This window comes from Acinonyx jubatus, chromosome D1 (assembly GCF_027475565.1).
Source record: "Acinonyx jubatus isolate Ajub_Pintada_27869175 chromosome D1, VMU_Ajub_asm_v1.0, whole genome shotgun sequence".
Classification (NCBI taxonomy): Eukaryota; Metazoa; Chordata; class Mammalia; order Carnivora; family Felidae; genus Acinonyx; species Acinonyx jubatus.
In genome coordinates, this window is record NC_069390.1 from 26,002,874 (window position 1) to 26,020,904 (window position 18,031).

Here is an 18,031-nt window from a genome sequence, read left to right on the forward strand (position 1 = left end):
ATGTTTTCCTTCCCTAGCTAAATTTTAAGTTCTTTAAGAGCACGGACCCAGGCATCACTGGGTATCTATATTGCATTGCACATCAGCAGAAATGTAATATAATTATAGCTTAAGGGATATCTGAGTGTTAATATTTGGGTACAGTATAGGATGTTTTAAAGAAATGAAGCCATGGAGACTGTGGAATTCATTTTAGAGATAATTTTGTTCAACTCAATATCAAGAGACATCATCGTCATGTTCTTAGTCCCCATTTCAATAGTTTGTGTTATGTATGCCTTTGGCAGTTTGGATCCAGATAATATATTCCATGCTATGACCAAAAATTCACATTCCTTTATTGAGTCTTCCTGTCTATCTCTCTTTTCGGAATGTTACATCCCTGAGATCAAGATACCTTACTGAATAATTTTTAAAAAATTGAGTAGCTCAACTCATGGGTATGGTAAGGAACATGGAATATTCAGCTTAGTAATGACTGAGAAAAAAGGGATACCACCTGCAGCCAAGTGATTCTCTCAGGAAAGCTGTCATCTGTTCTGATAAAGAAAGAATTCTTTTTGAATATAAAAATTGGTCAAATAAAATCATAGTCTTCCATTCTTGCAGAACTGCAATTCGTATCTTTTTTACTCTCTCTCTCTCTCTCTCATTTCTGTTTTTAACCACTTATAGGTAAATAAAAAATGGTATTTTTTAATTTACCTACAGGATTCCATCCTGTCTAAAAGTTGCCTACTTATTAAATTTGTAAACATTTATTGAGAGCCAAGAGTGGTCTAAAGCCTAAGTCACTGGGTACCGTATTTCTCTCTAAATGTGGCAAGAATGAATAAGAAAGTTTTCTGAACTTTTTAGTTACTTTTTTGAAACGAGTACTCACCAATTTTTGACCTCTAAGATTTCTCTACCAAAGACAAGTTACATCTTTGGGTCTACAAGGAAAATAGTCACTGAATTCAATCACTTCACTCTTTTTAGAACACTGCACTTAAAAGGAAATGGAAAACAAATGTTGAGACTGCTCCTTCTTCAGAGAAAATAACCTCCACTCTCACCCTCTTAGGATCTTTGACCCCCTCTGTCTGAATTCTTCAGTCTCAGCCCAGGAATTCCCATTCAGATGAATGTGCATATCACTCCCACATAGAAACCTAACTTTTGAAGCAACTTCAAGTTCCTTAGGAAGTAGACTGTTTTAAAATCAAGGGCACATTTCTAGTTAAATAGCCATTTGGTGGCTTTCAAAAACATAAAATATATATAAAAAAGCTCAGAGGCTATTACCCATCCATCTTTCTGTTTGATGACCTCGTCCCATTGGATGTGAGATTGGGTCGAAGAAGTAAGTCCAGGAGCTGTCCTCTTGACTCTGCGTTGTCATTCTTTGGTCTGGATGGCTGTCAGGGGCCGGGGCTGTTGTGACCATGTAGTTCAAGCAATTGTCAAAGTGTTAGTTGACATTGGGCCAGGGATACACTGATAATTTTAAAAAGACTTTAGTCTCTAGACAAGACAATGAACTCATCTTCCTGGTATAGAGGGCAAAGAAGTTGTGTAAGCACAGAATGTTTTGGCAGGTATGGGTTTGTTCATGTTCATGTACTCAGCAGTCAGCAGGTGAACTAGACGGCGCAAAATCATTAATGACTCCTGCAGGGAATACAGGATGACTTACAGACATCAAGCAAAGACGAAGAAGTAGTTCTTGAACCACATGCCCTGTTGCCCCCATCCCCTAAAGGAGGAAGTCTAAGCACATGATGTCATTCCAAGACAACCGCATCCCGGTGAAATGCACATTAGGCTGGTAGGGATTTAGAGAAGGAATCAGGTAACAGCCACCCACAAGATAAACATGAAAGTAAATGCCATTCATCTCAAAAGCATGAATGGAACCCGTTAGAAGCGTTACCTTCTAACAATGGGATCCACAGCACAAGCGACACATAAGAATTCAGCACATGCCACTGCTTCATTCTGAGCCAGTGGAGATATATGGGTAGAGAAGAGTACAACAGTGGCCCCTTAGCAACAACCACATGCCATAGCCAGTCACTGAATCCACGGCTCAGCGAGGTATGCACTCAGAGGCTTTCACACACTGGCATTCCATGTTTCTGCCACACGAAGAATCGTGCATAGGAGCCTGTGGAGTCAAGTTATCTGGCATCACTTAGAGATGACGACACGACTCGAGCCCGCTTTCCACGATCCCACAATTCTGGACTAGAGAAGGTGCGTTTTTGGTAAAGCTCAGAAAAAAGCACTGCAAATTCAAAGAGAAAGCTCCAGATAGACATGACAAAAGTGCTAAATGACATCAGACAGGTATTTTCCTCAAACCATCTGGCTCCATTTCTTCCGACACTGGGGTTCAGACCAAGGGCTTTCTGACATGCCCAGTGTTTCAAAAAGCCACGTTGTAGATTCCTTTACAAAACAAAAGGGAGCATTTGATAAGATCAGAGTCTCTGCTCCAATCTCACTCGGGGATGCCCCAAACTGGATCTGAAAGTGATATAAAAAAGGGCATATTCTCTATGTCTCCTTTGTACGCTATATCCACTCCTTCGGTGATTTGTTATGAGCATCTAAGGATTGGCTCTGTGTTGACCACATCATAATTTACTAAAGAATCTTAACATCTTGTGACAATTCCTTCAATGTCTTTCTGTTCCGTGTCCTCAGCGCTCAGCATTTAACCCACAAGGAAACTTCCACCCAAGTTTGCTTATTAAACAAGCCATTACCAGCTGTCCCTGTTGTTGAATGAGAGTCTTCTTTTGGATGATTGGGGATATGCCCCATGCCATCCGCTCTCAACCCACTGCTTTTTCTGGGTAGCTGTTTCTTCCATTGTACGACTAGGGATTTCCTGGGCTGTGAGAAGATGTCAGTTGTGAGCCTTTATTGTTCAGTTTCCTTACCAACACACAGCTTTCTACTTTCAGGCCACATACACATGGGAGAAAAGATAGAAAAGGGAAGCAGCAAGGAGTGAGAGCGCTCATATTCTGGAAGGGGTACTGAATCAATGAGCACTGGGTGTTGTATGGAAGCCAATTTCACGATAAATTATATTAAAAAAAAAAAAGAAATCAACGGTGCAATCCTTCAATTTTTCAGATAGGAAAACTAAGACCCAAAGTAGTCTTGCTCAAAATCCTATAGCCAGATTTGCACCAGGTCAGGACTAGACCACAGTCCATGAATTCCCAGTATGATTCTTAATTTACTGTTGTCCACAGCCTCACATATCCTTGGAGAGAACCGTGTGTTCAAAGAATTAACCTCTTTGCTGCAGTGATTTTGGAGGGAGGAATATATTATATACCAGCTGATGACAAGATCAGCCTAAGGGGAGGACCTCTCAAATGGTGGTCACATAACTCACTATCACATGCCCTGGAAATGCACCAGGAGCAGATTTGCCAGCACAAAAGATGTTAACAATGACTGGGTGCTGCTGCACCGGCACGTTACGACGTTATGTCTACGTGGCATCTAAGATTGCCAAAATTGCTTTTTACCAAAAGTAAGTCAATGAAAGAAAACTATTCTAGCCAGTGTTTGGCATTATATAAACAATGTGTGACAGGGTAAAAATGCCAACCTCTCAGTGTTGTAATTGTTCAGTTTTAAAAAGAATAAAATGAATGGAATAAAACGTATCAGGGTGCCAAAGCCACTGTCATTTTCATGTATAGCAACGAATAGCAAATGTTTCATTCCTCAAGAAAATGAGAGTCTATAAACTCGCCAAGCCAAAGTATATTTGGCAACCGGCAAGACTGGTTGTATTTCATAATTTTAGAAAATGATATGTATGATTTGATAATAAGAAAAACCTTTAAAAAACTAAAGCTTGTGTCCTCATTTTACCTTTGCGTTGGCCAAAACATTCCTGGGGTTAACTCGTTATCCTGAGGGAGGAAAAAAGACGCCCCAAGTGTTCGGTTTTACCTCCCACTGACTAAATCACTACCTCCTGACAAATAATGAAGTTAGGAAAACCATGGAGTGTAATTACAAAAAATGGGAAGGGAACATCAACCCAAACACAAACCGCCCATTCAAAATGCTTTAGAAAAGAAAGAAAAAGCAAAATGTACGCCTGTGTGCACACATACGGACACGCACGCACGCATGCGCGCGCGCACACACACACACTACTCTAGCACTGTCTTTATAAACATAATGATCCTTTAAATACCCAGTAACCCCTGCTGTTTTCAACACACGGATTAGCAGAGCATAGGATTTCCATCATAAAATACAAAGGTTGACTCTCTTCTAGAAGTTGTAACGTTCTTTGATAAAGCCCCGAGGTCACCAACCAGAATCTCTTTATGTTTTGCAAGTACTGATAAGAGAGCTGCTAGCATGGTTACTGCTTTCCCTTTCCCTCTGTTAGGTTCTGTTCCATCTGGTTTTTCAACTACGCGCCAGTCATGATGTCCCCTCTTCCCTTGGCCCCCCATCACCACCTTTCGACAATGGTCTCATTAATTCCAAACCTCTTAAGTAGCTTTCTGCTTTTTAAGTACAAACTGCCTTCAATTCTAAGATATACTCTTCGCTTCCAAAAGGGGATTGGAATGGAATCCCATTCTGAAGAGACGTTCTGCTTCTCATTTCCTTCTTCTATCAGAAGACTCTTGTTAACTCGGCTCGTAATCCTCACACGAAAATAAAATCCGCTGGGAAAAGTAATGAGAGGCAGGCCTGTTGGGCATATTCAGTACAATGGCCAGGACTTAAGACCTATGTCCTAGTGGGTGTCTGAAATGTTTCTTGTGTTGTCTGGAGACATCCCTCAAACTATAGCTTTGCCCTTTGGGTTCTAAGCGGCTGTTTCTTACATTTTTGTGTTCAGAGTATCCAAGGCTAAGAGAATGACACTTGAACCACAGTTTTCAAGATGCTACAAGCTGTTATCCTGAATTAAAGCTTCTTTTGCTCCAAACATGATAGGCATGACTCCAAGACAGAGAGACAAAAGAAGAGGATATACTTCTTACTTTTTTTTTGTCTTATCCTCCCAGACCAGTAGTGGTACTTGAGATTGTTTTGGAAAACCTGAGACGTTTGCACATAAATACAAGTAGCAGCATCAAAGCTTCCCCCCAAGACACTCTGGGCTTAAAAACAGAAAAAGAGCAGTCACAGACATTCAAATACAGCCTGTATGAGCTACTGACCTTCCCTCCAAGGGTACAAGGGATGCCTTTCTACAGTGGAGTGAGGAACAAAATGTAAAAAAGAAAGAAAGAAAGAAAGAAACCAGATTCATCAAAGATCTTCACAGACGATAAGGATTCCAAAGACCGCTGCACTTGTCAAGCTTTCTTTACAGACCCCTCTGCTCAGCACGGAAAGATACACTGTTCATCACACATTTCCATTAACACACACAAATCACCAAACGGAACCTTTAGGAATCTCTAACACACACACACACACACACACACACACACACACACACACGCGCGCGCGCGCACACACACACACACACAACCTATCTCAGGTACGTTACGCACATTTCAAAACCATTTTTTACTTTTTCAACATTTTGGCCTTTTGGGCAACCTGACAAGTCAGCATTTTTCTTCCAGTGTCTAAAACTTGTGTATAGATTTGACGGCTTTTCATGCTCTGTGGCTAAAAGAAATTACTGCATGGAAACAGAAGATGTGGCTAATGTCTAACAAAAGAGTCTTCCCTATTCTGCGAAATGACTTCGCAAACTCATCTAAATCAGGACTGCTGACCACCATCCTCCTTACTTGGGCTCGTAGAATGCTGGGTCTCCTCTTCATCATGACGCTCATGGTGAATGAGAGGAGAGTGTGGTTCACGGGTCCAGCTTTCTCCATTAGCAATGGTGCTGCTTCTGTCCACATCTGCCGTGACGATGGTTACATACACTGTGACTTTTTATCAAGCAACCTTTGATGTTCTGTTCTTCCATTAAAATGCATATCTAATCGCGCCCTGCCTCAACAGTATCTCTGAGCATCTATGCTCAATACCGTCGAGCGGCTCCACCAATCTCTCCCAAGAGAAAATCGATGGGCATGAAATTTCTTAATGATTACCTGTTATTCTACTCTAACCACTTTGTCAAGGGCAGCGTCATAAACCATTTTAATGGGTTCATTTGTATAATAAAGCATCTCGAGCCCAGATGGTATGATTGGTAAGTGGCTCCTAGGTCGAACTGAGTATCCTCGCCAAAGTTAAGAATTTGTGATGAGATATTAACTACATTTCCCACTGTGTCCTGATGATTGACCTTTGCAGCATCACGGACTTTGAGGGAAAAAAAAGTCCTTAATTAAGTATGCATAACCCATTACCAGTCATCCTCGAAGTTGTCTGAAGTAACACTCCTGGATTCGATTCGCCTGGGCTCCATTGGGTCCGATCCTGGTTCTGTTTTGGGTGGTTAAAAAGCCGTGGTGTGGTTGAAACTGTGATAATGATGATTGAAGCAATTAGGAAAATGTTATTTCTCGAGCCTCCACCACTTGTTCTGTACATGTCTCCCTTCTTTAGTCTATGCAGTGAATCATCTATAGCAGGTTGCATAGATGGTTGAGTGGAAACGGAGGGAAAGCAGACAGTCACTTCAGCTTGATTCAGCCACCCTGTTAAGCAGCTCAGCGTCCTCTGCATTCTGTCATAGAATACGCTCGGGTCAGAACATGAGATTTTCTGGAGAAAGCAGCCAAAGAAGCTGCAGCAGAAGAAAGAACAGTTTTGCAAACACCAGCCCTCCACCGAGGAGACCCAAAAACGTCAGAGCTTTGCCCATCCATGCAGTCCGTAACGGCCCTGTGCACTTGAAAGCCCAAGGAATTGGTATCACTGGCAAGTGCATTACATGTAGAGCCTCAGGCTGAAGAGGGAGATACCTGAAAATTATACCACGATGATCACTTTATTTCATTAGTAGTTCTGGTGGGGAAAGGAACACCATAAGCAGCCACGGATTTCCTACAGACGATTCTAAGAAGGAACGTCTCCCTGTAGCAAGCATAGGATTTAGCTACCCATTTCTGAATAGTTACAAACACCTACGGTATTCTCATCACAGGCAAAGCATTTCATGAGCAAGCCATTCCCAGCCAATGAAGGAAAAACGAGATTCGCACATTCAGTACAAAAGCACCGTAAGTAACCAACCACCATCACAGCAGCTCCCCGGAAAAAGAAAAAAAAAAAGACAAACTTCCACCAGCAGCCTCATACTGTCACCCAAGACGATAGAGCTGGGATAGGGGACGGCACCTGACAGAAGGATCATGACAAAATCGGGATCGCTTGCTTTTGTGAAAATACGACTTGCAAATCCACCCGAACTCTTTCAAACTTAATTTCGATACTCCATCGAATTTTCGATACAAAATTCTTTTCAGAACTGTAATGCTATCAGCCCTTACTTCGCAAGTTAAGCACGTCAGGTTTCAAATCATTATCCACATTCCCAAGAAGCATGAAACAAGCGGCAGCTGACACACCCCTACAGTAGAAAGAAGGCAGCCTGCAGAATTGTATGCACAGGTGCCAAGTAGAAAGGGGAACTGAAATTGGAAAATACGCCACAGAGATGAAAAATACCCAGGCAAGTTTTCCCCAGGAGCTTGATCACAAAGTTTATTTTTCTGGTTGATCGGTTTGGGTTACCACCCAAGAAAGCTGAGTTTCTGAAGTATCAAGTCCATATCTTTACTGACGGCCCCACCTGGAAGATGGGCCCACTTCCTGAACCCAGAATACAGTGTAATAGTAAATAAAGTTCTTGTGGTCTTGGTTATTTGCTTTTCTTTCTGAAGTCATTAAAAAGAGTTGCCTTGTTTTATAGACCAAGCTCTGCAGAGGTGTCCGGGCTAAAGAATACACCACTTACAAGCATCTCGTTCTCTTGAGTATTCTCTATTTCTCTTGAGTATTTGTGGCTTTCAATGCCATACATATACTCAGATGCCTCAGGGCCCAAGCCATTGTTTGGGTCCCTCCCTTCCTGGGTGCTATCCACTTGGGGATAGTACTCTCAGGTTTCAATAGGACAGACAGAACTTCAGTGACCTGGGAGAGTTCATGGCAAAGGTACACCTTCTCTAAGGACAGGTTCAGAATTCTCATCTCTGTTCAGCAATATCTTAGATCATTACAGATATGTCGAGGAAACCCCGTCACCTGGTGGAATATTAGACTGATCGTTGCCTGTTTTTTTCTAAGGATGCTTTTCAGCTCAATTGCCATCTCTGGTCTCAAAAAGTTTTACAACTGTCACAAATGTGGATAGTATTATGCAGCGGTTTCACTACTGAAACACAATGGTTTTTAACAGTTGGGCGCCGCTTTGTTAAAGCTCAGCTGACACTTGTCCTTCCCTTCAATGCCTTTCTCTCCTATTGGTGCCCTATTCATTTGTTAAAACCAGATGTGCTCCCTTGATTTCAACCAAGTTTTGATTACCATTCTTGAATGCCGGTTCCCAACGTTTAAGCCTTTCTAGGGCCGTCTAAGTCTTCAATTTAGAATTGAATCAATTCTAATTCTAAATAGATAAACCAAAACAGAAAGAACCCAAGGCATGAGGAATTTTAGAAAAGCTATTTGCCCCATTGCTCTTCCAAATATGTTTGGGCTTCCATTAGAAGAAATCATTTTTCTTCCTTCATAATCTTATCAAGGTATAACTAAAGTGTGATCAGTCACGGGTTTATGCTCATTTTCCACATTAACTATTTTCCAAGATGGACCCTCTTGGGCACCACTCAGGTTAATCAGTAAGCCTCGCATAAATGGTTCTACCGTAATTGATTATCCTTACTGGTACTGGAGATAAAATCTTCATCATCATCAATGCCTGATCCAGAATAACTGGGGTGTTTGTCTCTTTCATCTTCGTTTTCTTCAGTTGGTTCCCAGCCTGCTGAGATGATATTTGAATCCGTACCTGTTGTGGTGACTTATGTTAGTGGCTGGACTGGATGCCAAACAACCCATTTGACAGAGGAAGAAAATCAGGCACAGAATGTATAATGGAATTCCCAACATTGTAAGAGCAGAGTGAGACATCTAACGTGTGTATCCCCAAATTCTTGCATCCTGGTCTCTGAAGCTAATGCATAGGTTTAAAAACAACCAGCTATGACCTTTACAACTGAATGATCTCTTTAAGGAAGTTAAAAGAACACATATGGACATAATCCCACCAAAGACACAAAAGAAAAAAAGGCCAGTAAACACTCCCCCCTCCCTGCTTTCAGATTGTTAACTTATTAATCAAGCATGTGCCATCAAAACTAGGATGTCAAGAATAGAATGGAAAGGTTTCACACATGCCTCTTTCTTCTGTCCAGCCACCTGCAGAAGAATTTTGGAATCTAAACACTTGTCAATCATTTTTACAATCCCATAGTTGTATTCACGATTTGTTAATTCATTTTTGACCTTGTAGAGCATCACATCACCCTAGCTCTGAATGCAAAGGAAAGCTGAACTACCATTCCCAACAACACTGCAGCATACATAAAAAAAGAAAAAAAAGTGAATCAATTAACAGAGAAATCATGCCTGGCAATTATTATAGTCAATCAAAAGGGTTGACTAAAATGGACTGGAGCCAAGATTTTGAGAGATTCTCATGTTTTCCCTTTGGGATGCATCACAGGAAAGAAGATGGAAACCAAACCCTCTGCCTCCCCTTACTGGTTGCTGTAGAAGATGTCTCTTTACTGAAAAAGGGCTTCGTATATTTTGAATGAGATTCATGCTATCTTTTGGAGCGAACATTTGTGTTTTCTTACAATCAGTGTCTACCCCAAGAATAGTTCCACTGATGGATATTTTCTATATTTTTCTAGTTCTAGCTACACTATTTTATTTTCCCATGGAAAATCAAGAAGTTTTAATGACTTTTGTCATTTTAGAATATCTTTCAGGGCCAACATTCAGTTCTGTCATCAAGAGAGACCTGATCCCCTTTCACCGTGCTCTTATTAGCCTCCTCCGGGGCTGTATTAATTCTATAGAGTAGAAAGAAGAAATCTGCTTATGAATGCTATAAAATCAAACACGGATCTCAGAGCTCATGATCCTTCAAAAGTCATCCAAAACATTTGTGAAGCCAGAATGGACTTTAGACTTAGTATCCCTGAGGTCAATGAACTATCAAGAGATAGTTATGAAATGAGATCTGTCTCAGAGAAAGAGATCTGTCTTTCAAGAACTGTCAAGAGATCTTATGAAATGAGATAATAACAACTCATTACCGGCCATTATCGTTGTTGTGTGAAGATGATTCTCGGACTCTGATGGCTGAAACCACCATGAAAGCCAATCCTGGGCTTCTCGCCTCTTGGTTGCTGTTTTGGAAGTTGTGCCACTAGAACTCATCAAAGCTGTTGTAACCATAATTGAATTGATGGTTGAAAGGTTAATTATCAGTTCCTAAGAAGTAGCCCTGAATACACTTTTACTCTTTCACTACTCAAGAGAGTCATCTATACGTAATATACATGGCAGCAAGAAACAGAAAAAGCACAGGATTTCCACTTATTTTAGAGGCCCATACTGCAGGTCATAGAATGTCAGAAATGGAAAGACCTTAAATATCATCCGGTTAATGATCCTCATCTTAAAGAGGAAAAAACTGTGCTGGACAGACCTTGCCTTGTGTGGTGTCAGAAAGGCCAAATGAGAGGTCTCAAAAAGAGCGTGACAGCGGTCTCTGAATTTTGAAAAACTATAACATCACAGAGGGGTTAAATTTTTGTCTGTGGTCCCAAACGGCCAAACGAGGACCTGTGGCAAGAATTGCAGGGGACGACTTTTCTTCCGAATGTTGGATTTAAAAAGGTTACAATCTGAACTATCCAACGATGAACTTCTTCATAAAGTATTGTGTTCCCCACGGTCAGAAAGATCGCTTAGCACGAAAATTGTGCAGATCAAATGATTAGAAGCGTTGATTGAGTGAAACTGTTGAAGATCCTCTCCAAATCTGAGAGTCTATGATTCCGAAACCAAGCTCTCCAGAGTCTGAGCCCATCATCTTCCACACACTCTATCTTGGCCAACCAATATCATTCTCCATGAATTTAGGGTATGATATTTCTACCAGCAATCCTAGACACGTAACCCCAGCAATCCCCAATGCACAGAAGGATACCACATGAAGGGGAAAATGCAAAAAGATGCCTTTCCATCTTTTTCCATTTAGTGCCCAGATCTGCTAGCGATTTTGCCCATGGCCACTTTTTACACCACGATCATATTTTGCGAAGCAGAACGTGACATTTTGAGTCCATTTGTGAAAGGAAGGTAATCAATCAGGAAAGACAGACACAAAGTGAACCAATGGTCTCACTAACAAAATCAGAAATAAGAGTCCTGGTTTGAAACTTCCCAAGACTGCTATTTCTGCCACCATAATGTCCACCGGAAGAATATTTCATATTCTTCAGATAAAAAGCTGAAAAACGGCTCAGGCAGAGAGGCTGAAACCATCATTAAATCCCCAAATACAAAAGCAAGGTGATTAGATATCTTTTTTTTTTCAGCTATTAAGAAAGCCCAGAAATGGCCCAAGATGAAGAACTGACAAGGAAGACCTTTTCCTTCACAATGTTTGTTCTATGAAGATAAACATTGCCAACATTTAAGAACAGCATATGCTTTATTCTGCACACCCCCTCCAGCATTACCTTAACCACTATGACATGTAATCACAACATAACATCAACACTATTTTCCTTACAGAAGTATTTGTCAAGATAAAAAATACGGCTTATTCTATGTGTTATAAGCCAAGCAAGGGTAGAGGACAATTTTTATTGCCCTCCTTCTGCAGAAAGAATGCCCAGTGATTTTGAAATACAGTCATATCATCCATCAGCAAAAGTTAATAAAGGAAGATATGCTTGTAATCTCCCATTGTTATAGACTTGGAATCTCTTCCCACACAGGCTCTCAATTCAGAATACTTTGCAAGGATTTAGACTTAGTCAAACGTCCAGGGAACTGGTTAGAGGCCTAGATTCCGACAGAAAGCAACAGGTTACTTCCTCCACTTTACAGCTGAGGATTTAGATGTGCACCCCAGTGCACAGGGGTGACAGTTTGCACCCATAAATCAGCATTTCCCTCTGTTATCACTGGCCGTGATGATTAGATCGGCAGAAGGTAGGAGTGTGCACTCTGGAATAGACTTCTTTTCAAGAGGATACATTCTGAATGAATCTCCTAACTGAAGCTTCTGAAGGAAAAATAATTCTGATTCGATGTGCATGTGGCCAAAAGGAAAACAAATAGAACATATAAGAGTGTCCACTTGTATCCCCAGATTCACAGGCCCTCTGATCTGCACCAGATCCTGTTCTCCCTAAGGAGGAGATGGAACATCGGTGGGAAATTTCTCCAGGATAATGGGTGTCCTTCTCCTCGACCTGGAAAAACTTGGCATTGAGGGCAACGGAGAAACAGAAGACATAACGGTTTACCTGTTGTCGCAGCTGCTGTGTGATCCTGAGTCTTAGGCTGTGAGTTACCCAACCAGGACCACATCCAATTAGTTTGCTCCTGAACTGCTGCGTGGCTGTTTGAGTGCACAGTTGAAGTAACTGGATCAATTATGAAAATACCATTTAGTGAGATCTTTCCACAAAACCTTTACTCCCAGTTCTACATACATAGAAAGTCGGTATCTATTACAGAGTGGAGATTACCAAAGGAAGATTAAGGCCTGCTTTTATCTCTCCAGTCTTCTAATGTCTCTTAGAATCTTAGAGCAACATCAGAAATACAAGTTCTTTTTCTAAAAAAAATTTTTTAACGTTTATTTAGTTTTGAGAGAGAGAGAGAGAGAGAGAGAGAGAGAGACAAGTGCAAGCAGGGGAGGGGCAGAGAGAGGGGGAGACACAGAATCCGAAGCAGGCTCCAGGCTCCGAGCTGTCAGCACAGAGCCCGACGCGGGGCTCGGACCCACAAACCGTGAGATCATGAGCTGAGCCGAAGTCGGACGCTTAACCGACTGAGCCACCCAGGAGCCCCCAGAAATGCAAATTCTGCATGGGTATCAATTCAGTGGTACTCATTTCTCAAATGGAACCCTCTGAACACAAGCTCAGAGCAAAACCAAGTAGGAACTTAATAACCGGTGAAGGAAAAGAGATGTTATTTTACTTGATGGGGTGACCCAGCCATGAACTGAAGATCTTCGATGCAGCATTTCATAAAGTTGCTTTCGTTCATTTATTTTTGGAGTGTCTTTAGAGATGCTTGTTTGTAATCTCTTGGGTCTATCACTTTATGCAGGTAGCTTCTGATGACAACTGCCATTTCAAAGTTCCGCCCACACTCATTAACTTCAAGTCAAGCTTTATGCTTGAGCAGAAGAAGCTTTGCAAAGGGTGTGTGTTCAAAATGTTGAAATCAGATGAAGCTTTGTTGAGTGCCCATTTATCACTTCCTGTCACTTTTAGTTCTAATTCAGAATGTGTTTCCAGAAAAGAAATGAGACTGCCCAAGTTAGAGAAATTCTGGACTCTATTCAAATTAGAGAAAGGACGATCAGTAATATTGTGCAATTTGAAATCTCCCATTTGACTCTCAAGTGGGGCTTGAGTCTAGAATGTTTCCCTGCAGGGGCACCTGGGTGGCTCAGTTGGTTGAGCATCTCTTAATTTCGGCTCAGGTCATGATCTCATGGTTTGAGTTGGAGCCCCGCGTCGGGCTCTGTGCGGACAGCTCAGAGCCTGGAGCCTGCTTCAGATGCTGTCTCCCTCTCTCTGCCTCTCCCCAGCTCACACTCTGTCTCTCTTTCAAAAATAAATACACATAAAAAAAGAGAATGTTTCCCTGTAGAAGAAGAACAGCAAAGATCATCAGGATAAACAGCTAAACCACTCGAGATCTTTAAAAGCCATTTCAAGTTATATACCCTTTTGAAAATCTGATATAAGTTATGACTCCTGTCCTCAAAAAAGTGATCCAACAGATATACATTCTCAAAATTTTGCGTATTATTTCAGGTAGCTCTTGGACACCTTATGACCCATCACTGAACCTATGGGAAGTCCATTAATTCCAGGTAAAAAACTTTGACTCTGTATTCAGAAAACGTCAACAACCTGTGCAATATGCTCTGTGCTGCAAAAGACACGTTGGCACAGAGTAGAGAGAGTAGGAGCCAATTTCACCAGATAAACCTGAGCATCCCCCTGAAAAATTCTCAGGCACCTCATTCTGCCCTCAGAAACCTTTTTAAATATGGAGACCTTCTGCCACTTTCACCGTATAGAAGACCAAGAAGAGACCAATGGGAAGCAAACATACAAGAGCAAGATAGAAATAGGAATCCTTCTAATTTCCTGAAAGGAGTCAGAAGCATCAGAGTTTCCAATTTTCCCAACCCAAGTAGGCCAAGCCAGACCAAAAAAAAAATTTTTTTTACATATATATGTATGTATGTATTTCTTTGCCACCCAGAAGACAAGGAAATCGAGTGTTCCAAGGTAAGAGGCTGCTTCCTGAGTTGGTTTAGGTTTCTGGATTCCAGAGAATGCCAGACCGCCAATAGAAAAGAGGCTGACAACATGCCTCCAGGAAGGCTCTTCCAAAAATCACATTTGTAATAAAAAGCCTGATGAAAATCAAAACCTCTCCAGATGGTTGTTCTGGTTGGCTTTCCCTACAGCCACCCACTAAGGACCCTTAAGGAAGGAATGAGCCAGACAAGCTAAAGACGTGCTTCTCTGTCCTCAAGCCCAACCTCCTCTGGACATCTGTCCTCCTGTACCCATTACAGAGGACTTGCTGTCCTCCCTCCCACCAAGCTCTACCTTTTTGGTCCAACAGTCATGAAGCTTTGGGAATCTCCTCACTGGCCTCAGATAATGGGGTCTATCCAAGAACTTACCACTGGTAACTTTTTCTAACATGGACTGCTTTCAAGTTTTTACCTGATTGTTTTCTTGGATACCCTTCTTTGCACAGATGGATTTATCTGGAGCTTCCACTGGCCTTTTTGGATGCTGTAGCACTTCAGTGACTCTAACCTGAGAGTCATTCTGTTGGATAAATGAATCTTTCTCTTACTGAACTACTAAGAAAAACTTAGCTAAGTGCTCTGAAAAGAGGGAAGAACACTTCTTTTCTCAACCCAAATCCCATGTTTTCGTTAAGTCTCAAAGCATTCCTTCTCCTTGATTTCTGAACAGTAGCTGGGCTCCAAGAAAGTCAGTCCAGCTCTGGGTTCCGAGTAACTGGAGAAGCATTTGGCACAGAGAAGACCTCAAATATTGCTTAATACTTAGTAAATATTGGTTACTAGCTTACTAATCCTTATCTCCCTTCAGTATCACTTTCTAATGGTATACACCACTGGATCCCAAGCATTAGCACAGACTTGGTACATAGTAGGTCCTCAAAATATGTTTTCTGACTAACTAACCTGAGCAGGAAATGTGCAATCCTTTAAACAGTGTGCGGGCCGCCTGGGTGGCTCTGTCGATTGAGCATCCGACCTCCGCTCAGGTCGTGATCTCCCGGTTTGTGGGTTTGAGCTCCGCATCAGGCTCCACACTGTCAGTGTAGAGCCTGCTTGGGGTCCTCTCTCTCCTTCTCTCTGCCCCTCTCCTGGTTGTGCGCTCCCTCTCTCTCTCTCTCTCAAAAATAAATAAACGGTAAAAAAATAAAAATTTAAAGATGTGCTGTGACTGTCCATAAAATGACCCCATTGCCTTTCCAAAGCACACGTGAAATACTCACTATTTTGCATAGGCTAATAATGGCTTGAGTGTGAATTTCGCCTAGTTCCTAAAAGATACATTTTGTCATGATTTTCTTCCTCGGTGGGAAATAGTACCTTAGAGTAGACTTGATTTGCCTCTTGCTGAGACCACTAATTGTTATGTTCGCCGACGTCTGATAAAATCGTGTGCCCGGATGATAGGCACCTTCAGCGGGGTTACTTTACCAAGGCAGGGCACTCAAGAAGTAGCAAGCAGCCAATAGCACTGCCTGCTTGGTTTGCCGAAGCCCCTCCCAAGAAGGGTCATCCATGGGATGATAGACAACGAGGAGACACAATCCTCAGAGAGCCAGTAATCTGGGAAAGCACGGGCAGGTTGAAAACCTCCGCTTCCTGAAAGGCTGCAAAGGATCTGCAAAGAACAAGCCGACCTCACGCCTATTTGTTACGCACCCTCAGCCAGCTGCTCACAGGAATTTAAAACACTGTTGAGCAAGTAACCTTACATGAAGTCACCGTGCTCTGAAGGTTGCCCTGGCTTCTGGGGGGACGAGGCACCGTAAAGGGCCCTATCTTGAGCATTGGCAAAGCAGTGAACTTCTGGCACACTCTTTGGAGACCGGATTTCCAGCCCTCCAGAGCCATAGACAGGAAGAAAGAAAAATCCACACCATACTGGGAAAGCTGCCCAAGAGGCAGAGACCCTGTTTCAGTTTGAGTAATCCTCCACAGAAGGAACGCGGCCAATCTGAAAACCTGTTTTAAAACAAACCATAGGGAAAAAGCAAAGAAGGAGATGAGAGGGCGATGCAAACACTTTCCAGTGAAAGTGGGCACAAAGGGCAAAAAAAAAAAAAAAAAAAAAAAAAAAAAAAACCCTCAACGAGATCGAACACAATGTTTACATATTTCCACTCTCGCAGTCCTAACGTGATGAATTACCCACATATTCAAGCAAGTATTAACAGCCTTCCTCTACAGGCTGGGATATACAACTTTTAAGCAGATTTAATTTGATCAGATAACTCCTTCAGATATGCTTCCTTAAATCCAAAACAAAGGGACTGTTTAGTAAATCACGGGTGATGAAGGTGACTGAATCTCACGCCATCAATAAAACAGCATAAATCAAGTTAAAACACAAAAATGTAAGGTTCGGTTGAGACAAGCGGATGGACTGGTATGCATGCATTACGATCCCAGCTGTATGAAAACAATCTTATCCAAAGGTGGATAAGAACAAGAAAGAAACATGTAAAAGTAAAAACAGCTTCCGTGTCATGCTTGAGTTGTCACCACGTCCCTGAGACAAGAGAACAAGAAAAACTCTTCTAAAAAGACTTCCAAAATGGCACTACTTCTCCCAAGGTAAGCAAAACAGAGAAGCAGATGGACAAAAATTATAGGCGGTAGCAGCCAATGCATACAGGGCACTGACAACCGTAATAGTCCACCTCCCCACATGAGGTCACCAACTTCTAGAGACAGGAGACAATCGACACACACGTGAGTGCCCGTCACTCAGGAAGACCAGAGACGTTTCTGCAAACAAATTGCCATTGGAAAGCACAGTGATTCATTCTCCTTACTGGTAATGGGGGGATTCTCTGGGTTGTCGGACGCCCCGGGACTGTCTTGGTCCTGGGTCGGGTAGGCAGTTGGAAGGTGGGTGTGGAAAATGCTGTAGCCTCCCGAAGTGCTTCTTTCACTGGACGATCCACTGCTCACGTCATCGTCAGTGGGGTTGCTGGGGTAGATGTCTTCAGGGTTAGTTCTGTATTCACCCGTCTGGGTATAGCGGGTGCCATCACGGTTAACAATGGCTGGGAGAAAGAGAAGGCACTCTCAGAACTTGACAGCCGACATTTTCTGTGTTTAAGCAAGACTGTGGATTATCATGTAAGACAGTGACTTCAAAGCTATTTTTCTTTGTGATGAAGCAAAACAATACTTAACTACCTAGCTAGATGGGTGGGGGGAGTAGGTGATGCACTAAGAAAGTGCACCTTCCTGTGCCTACCCCCGCCTCTTAGAAATGGGGCGGGAGAAAGAGGGTGTGTTTGGACGCGTCCATGTTTGAATCCCAGCTTTGTGTGCCTCTCGACAAAGCTGGTACCGGGCTTCATTTCACTTCTGTCATTTGTAAAATGGGAAAAGTGCTACCTTCTGTTATGAGCACTATATGATGCACTGTATGTAAAGTGCTTAGCATAGTATCCAAAATTTAGCTGGTCTCAAAAAAAATGAAAATTTCCCCACTGG

At 42.1% G+C, this 18,031-nt stretch overlaps 1 protein-coding gene across 19 annotated transcripts in view; it reads right to left on the bottom strand.

The window, feature by feature from the left end:
• Positions 1-18,031, bottom strand: part of CD44 (CD44 molecule (Indian blood group)) — an 87,763-nt gene that overhangs the window by 20,396 nt on the left and 49,336 nt on the right. For 7 of the 19 annotated variants that reach the window (XM_027072902.2, XM_027072901.2, XM_053203316.1 and 4 more), the window contains exon 5: positions 17,359-17,592. In XM_027072902.2, coding sequence (XP_026928703.2) covers positions 17,359-17,592 — 234 coding nt within the window. Of the gene's footprint in view, positions 1-1,287; positions 1,417-5,789; positions 5,907-6,362; positions 6,477-8,845; positions 8,972-10,289; positions 10,419-12,518; positions 12,639-17,358; positions 17,593-18,031 lie in introns of all 19 variants that reach the window. The other 12 variants (XM_027072890.2, XM_027072889.2, XM_027072888.2 and 9 more) reach the window with 8 other exon arrangements.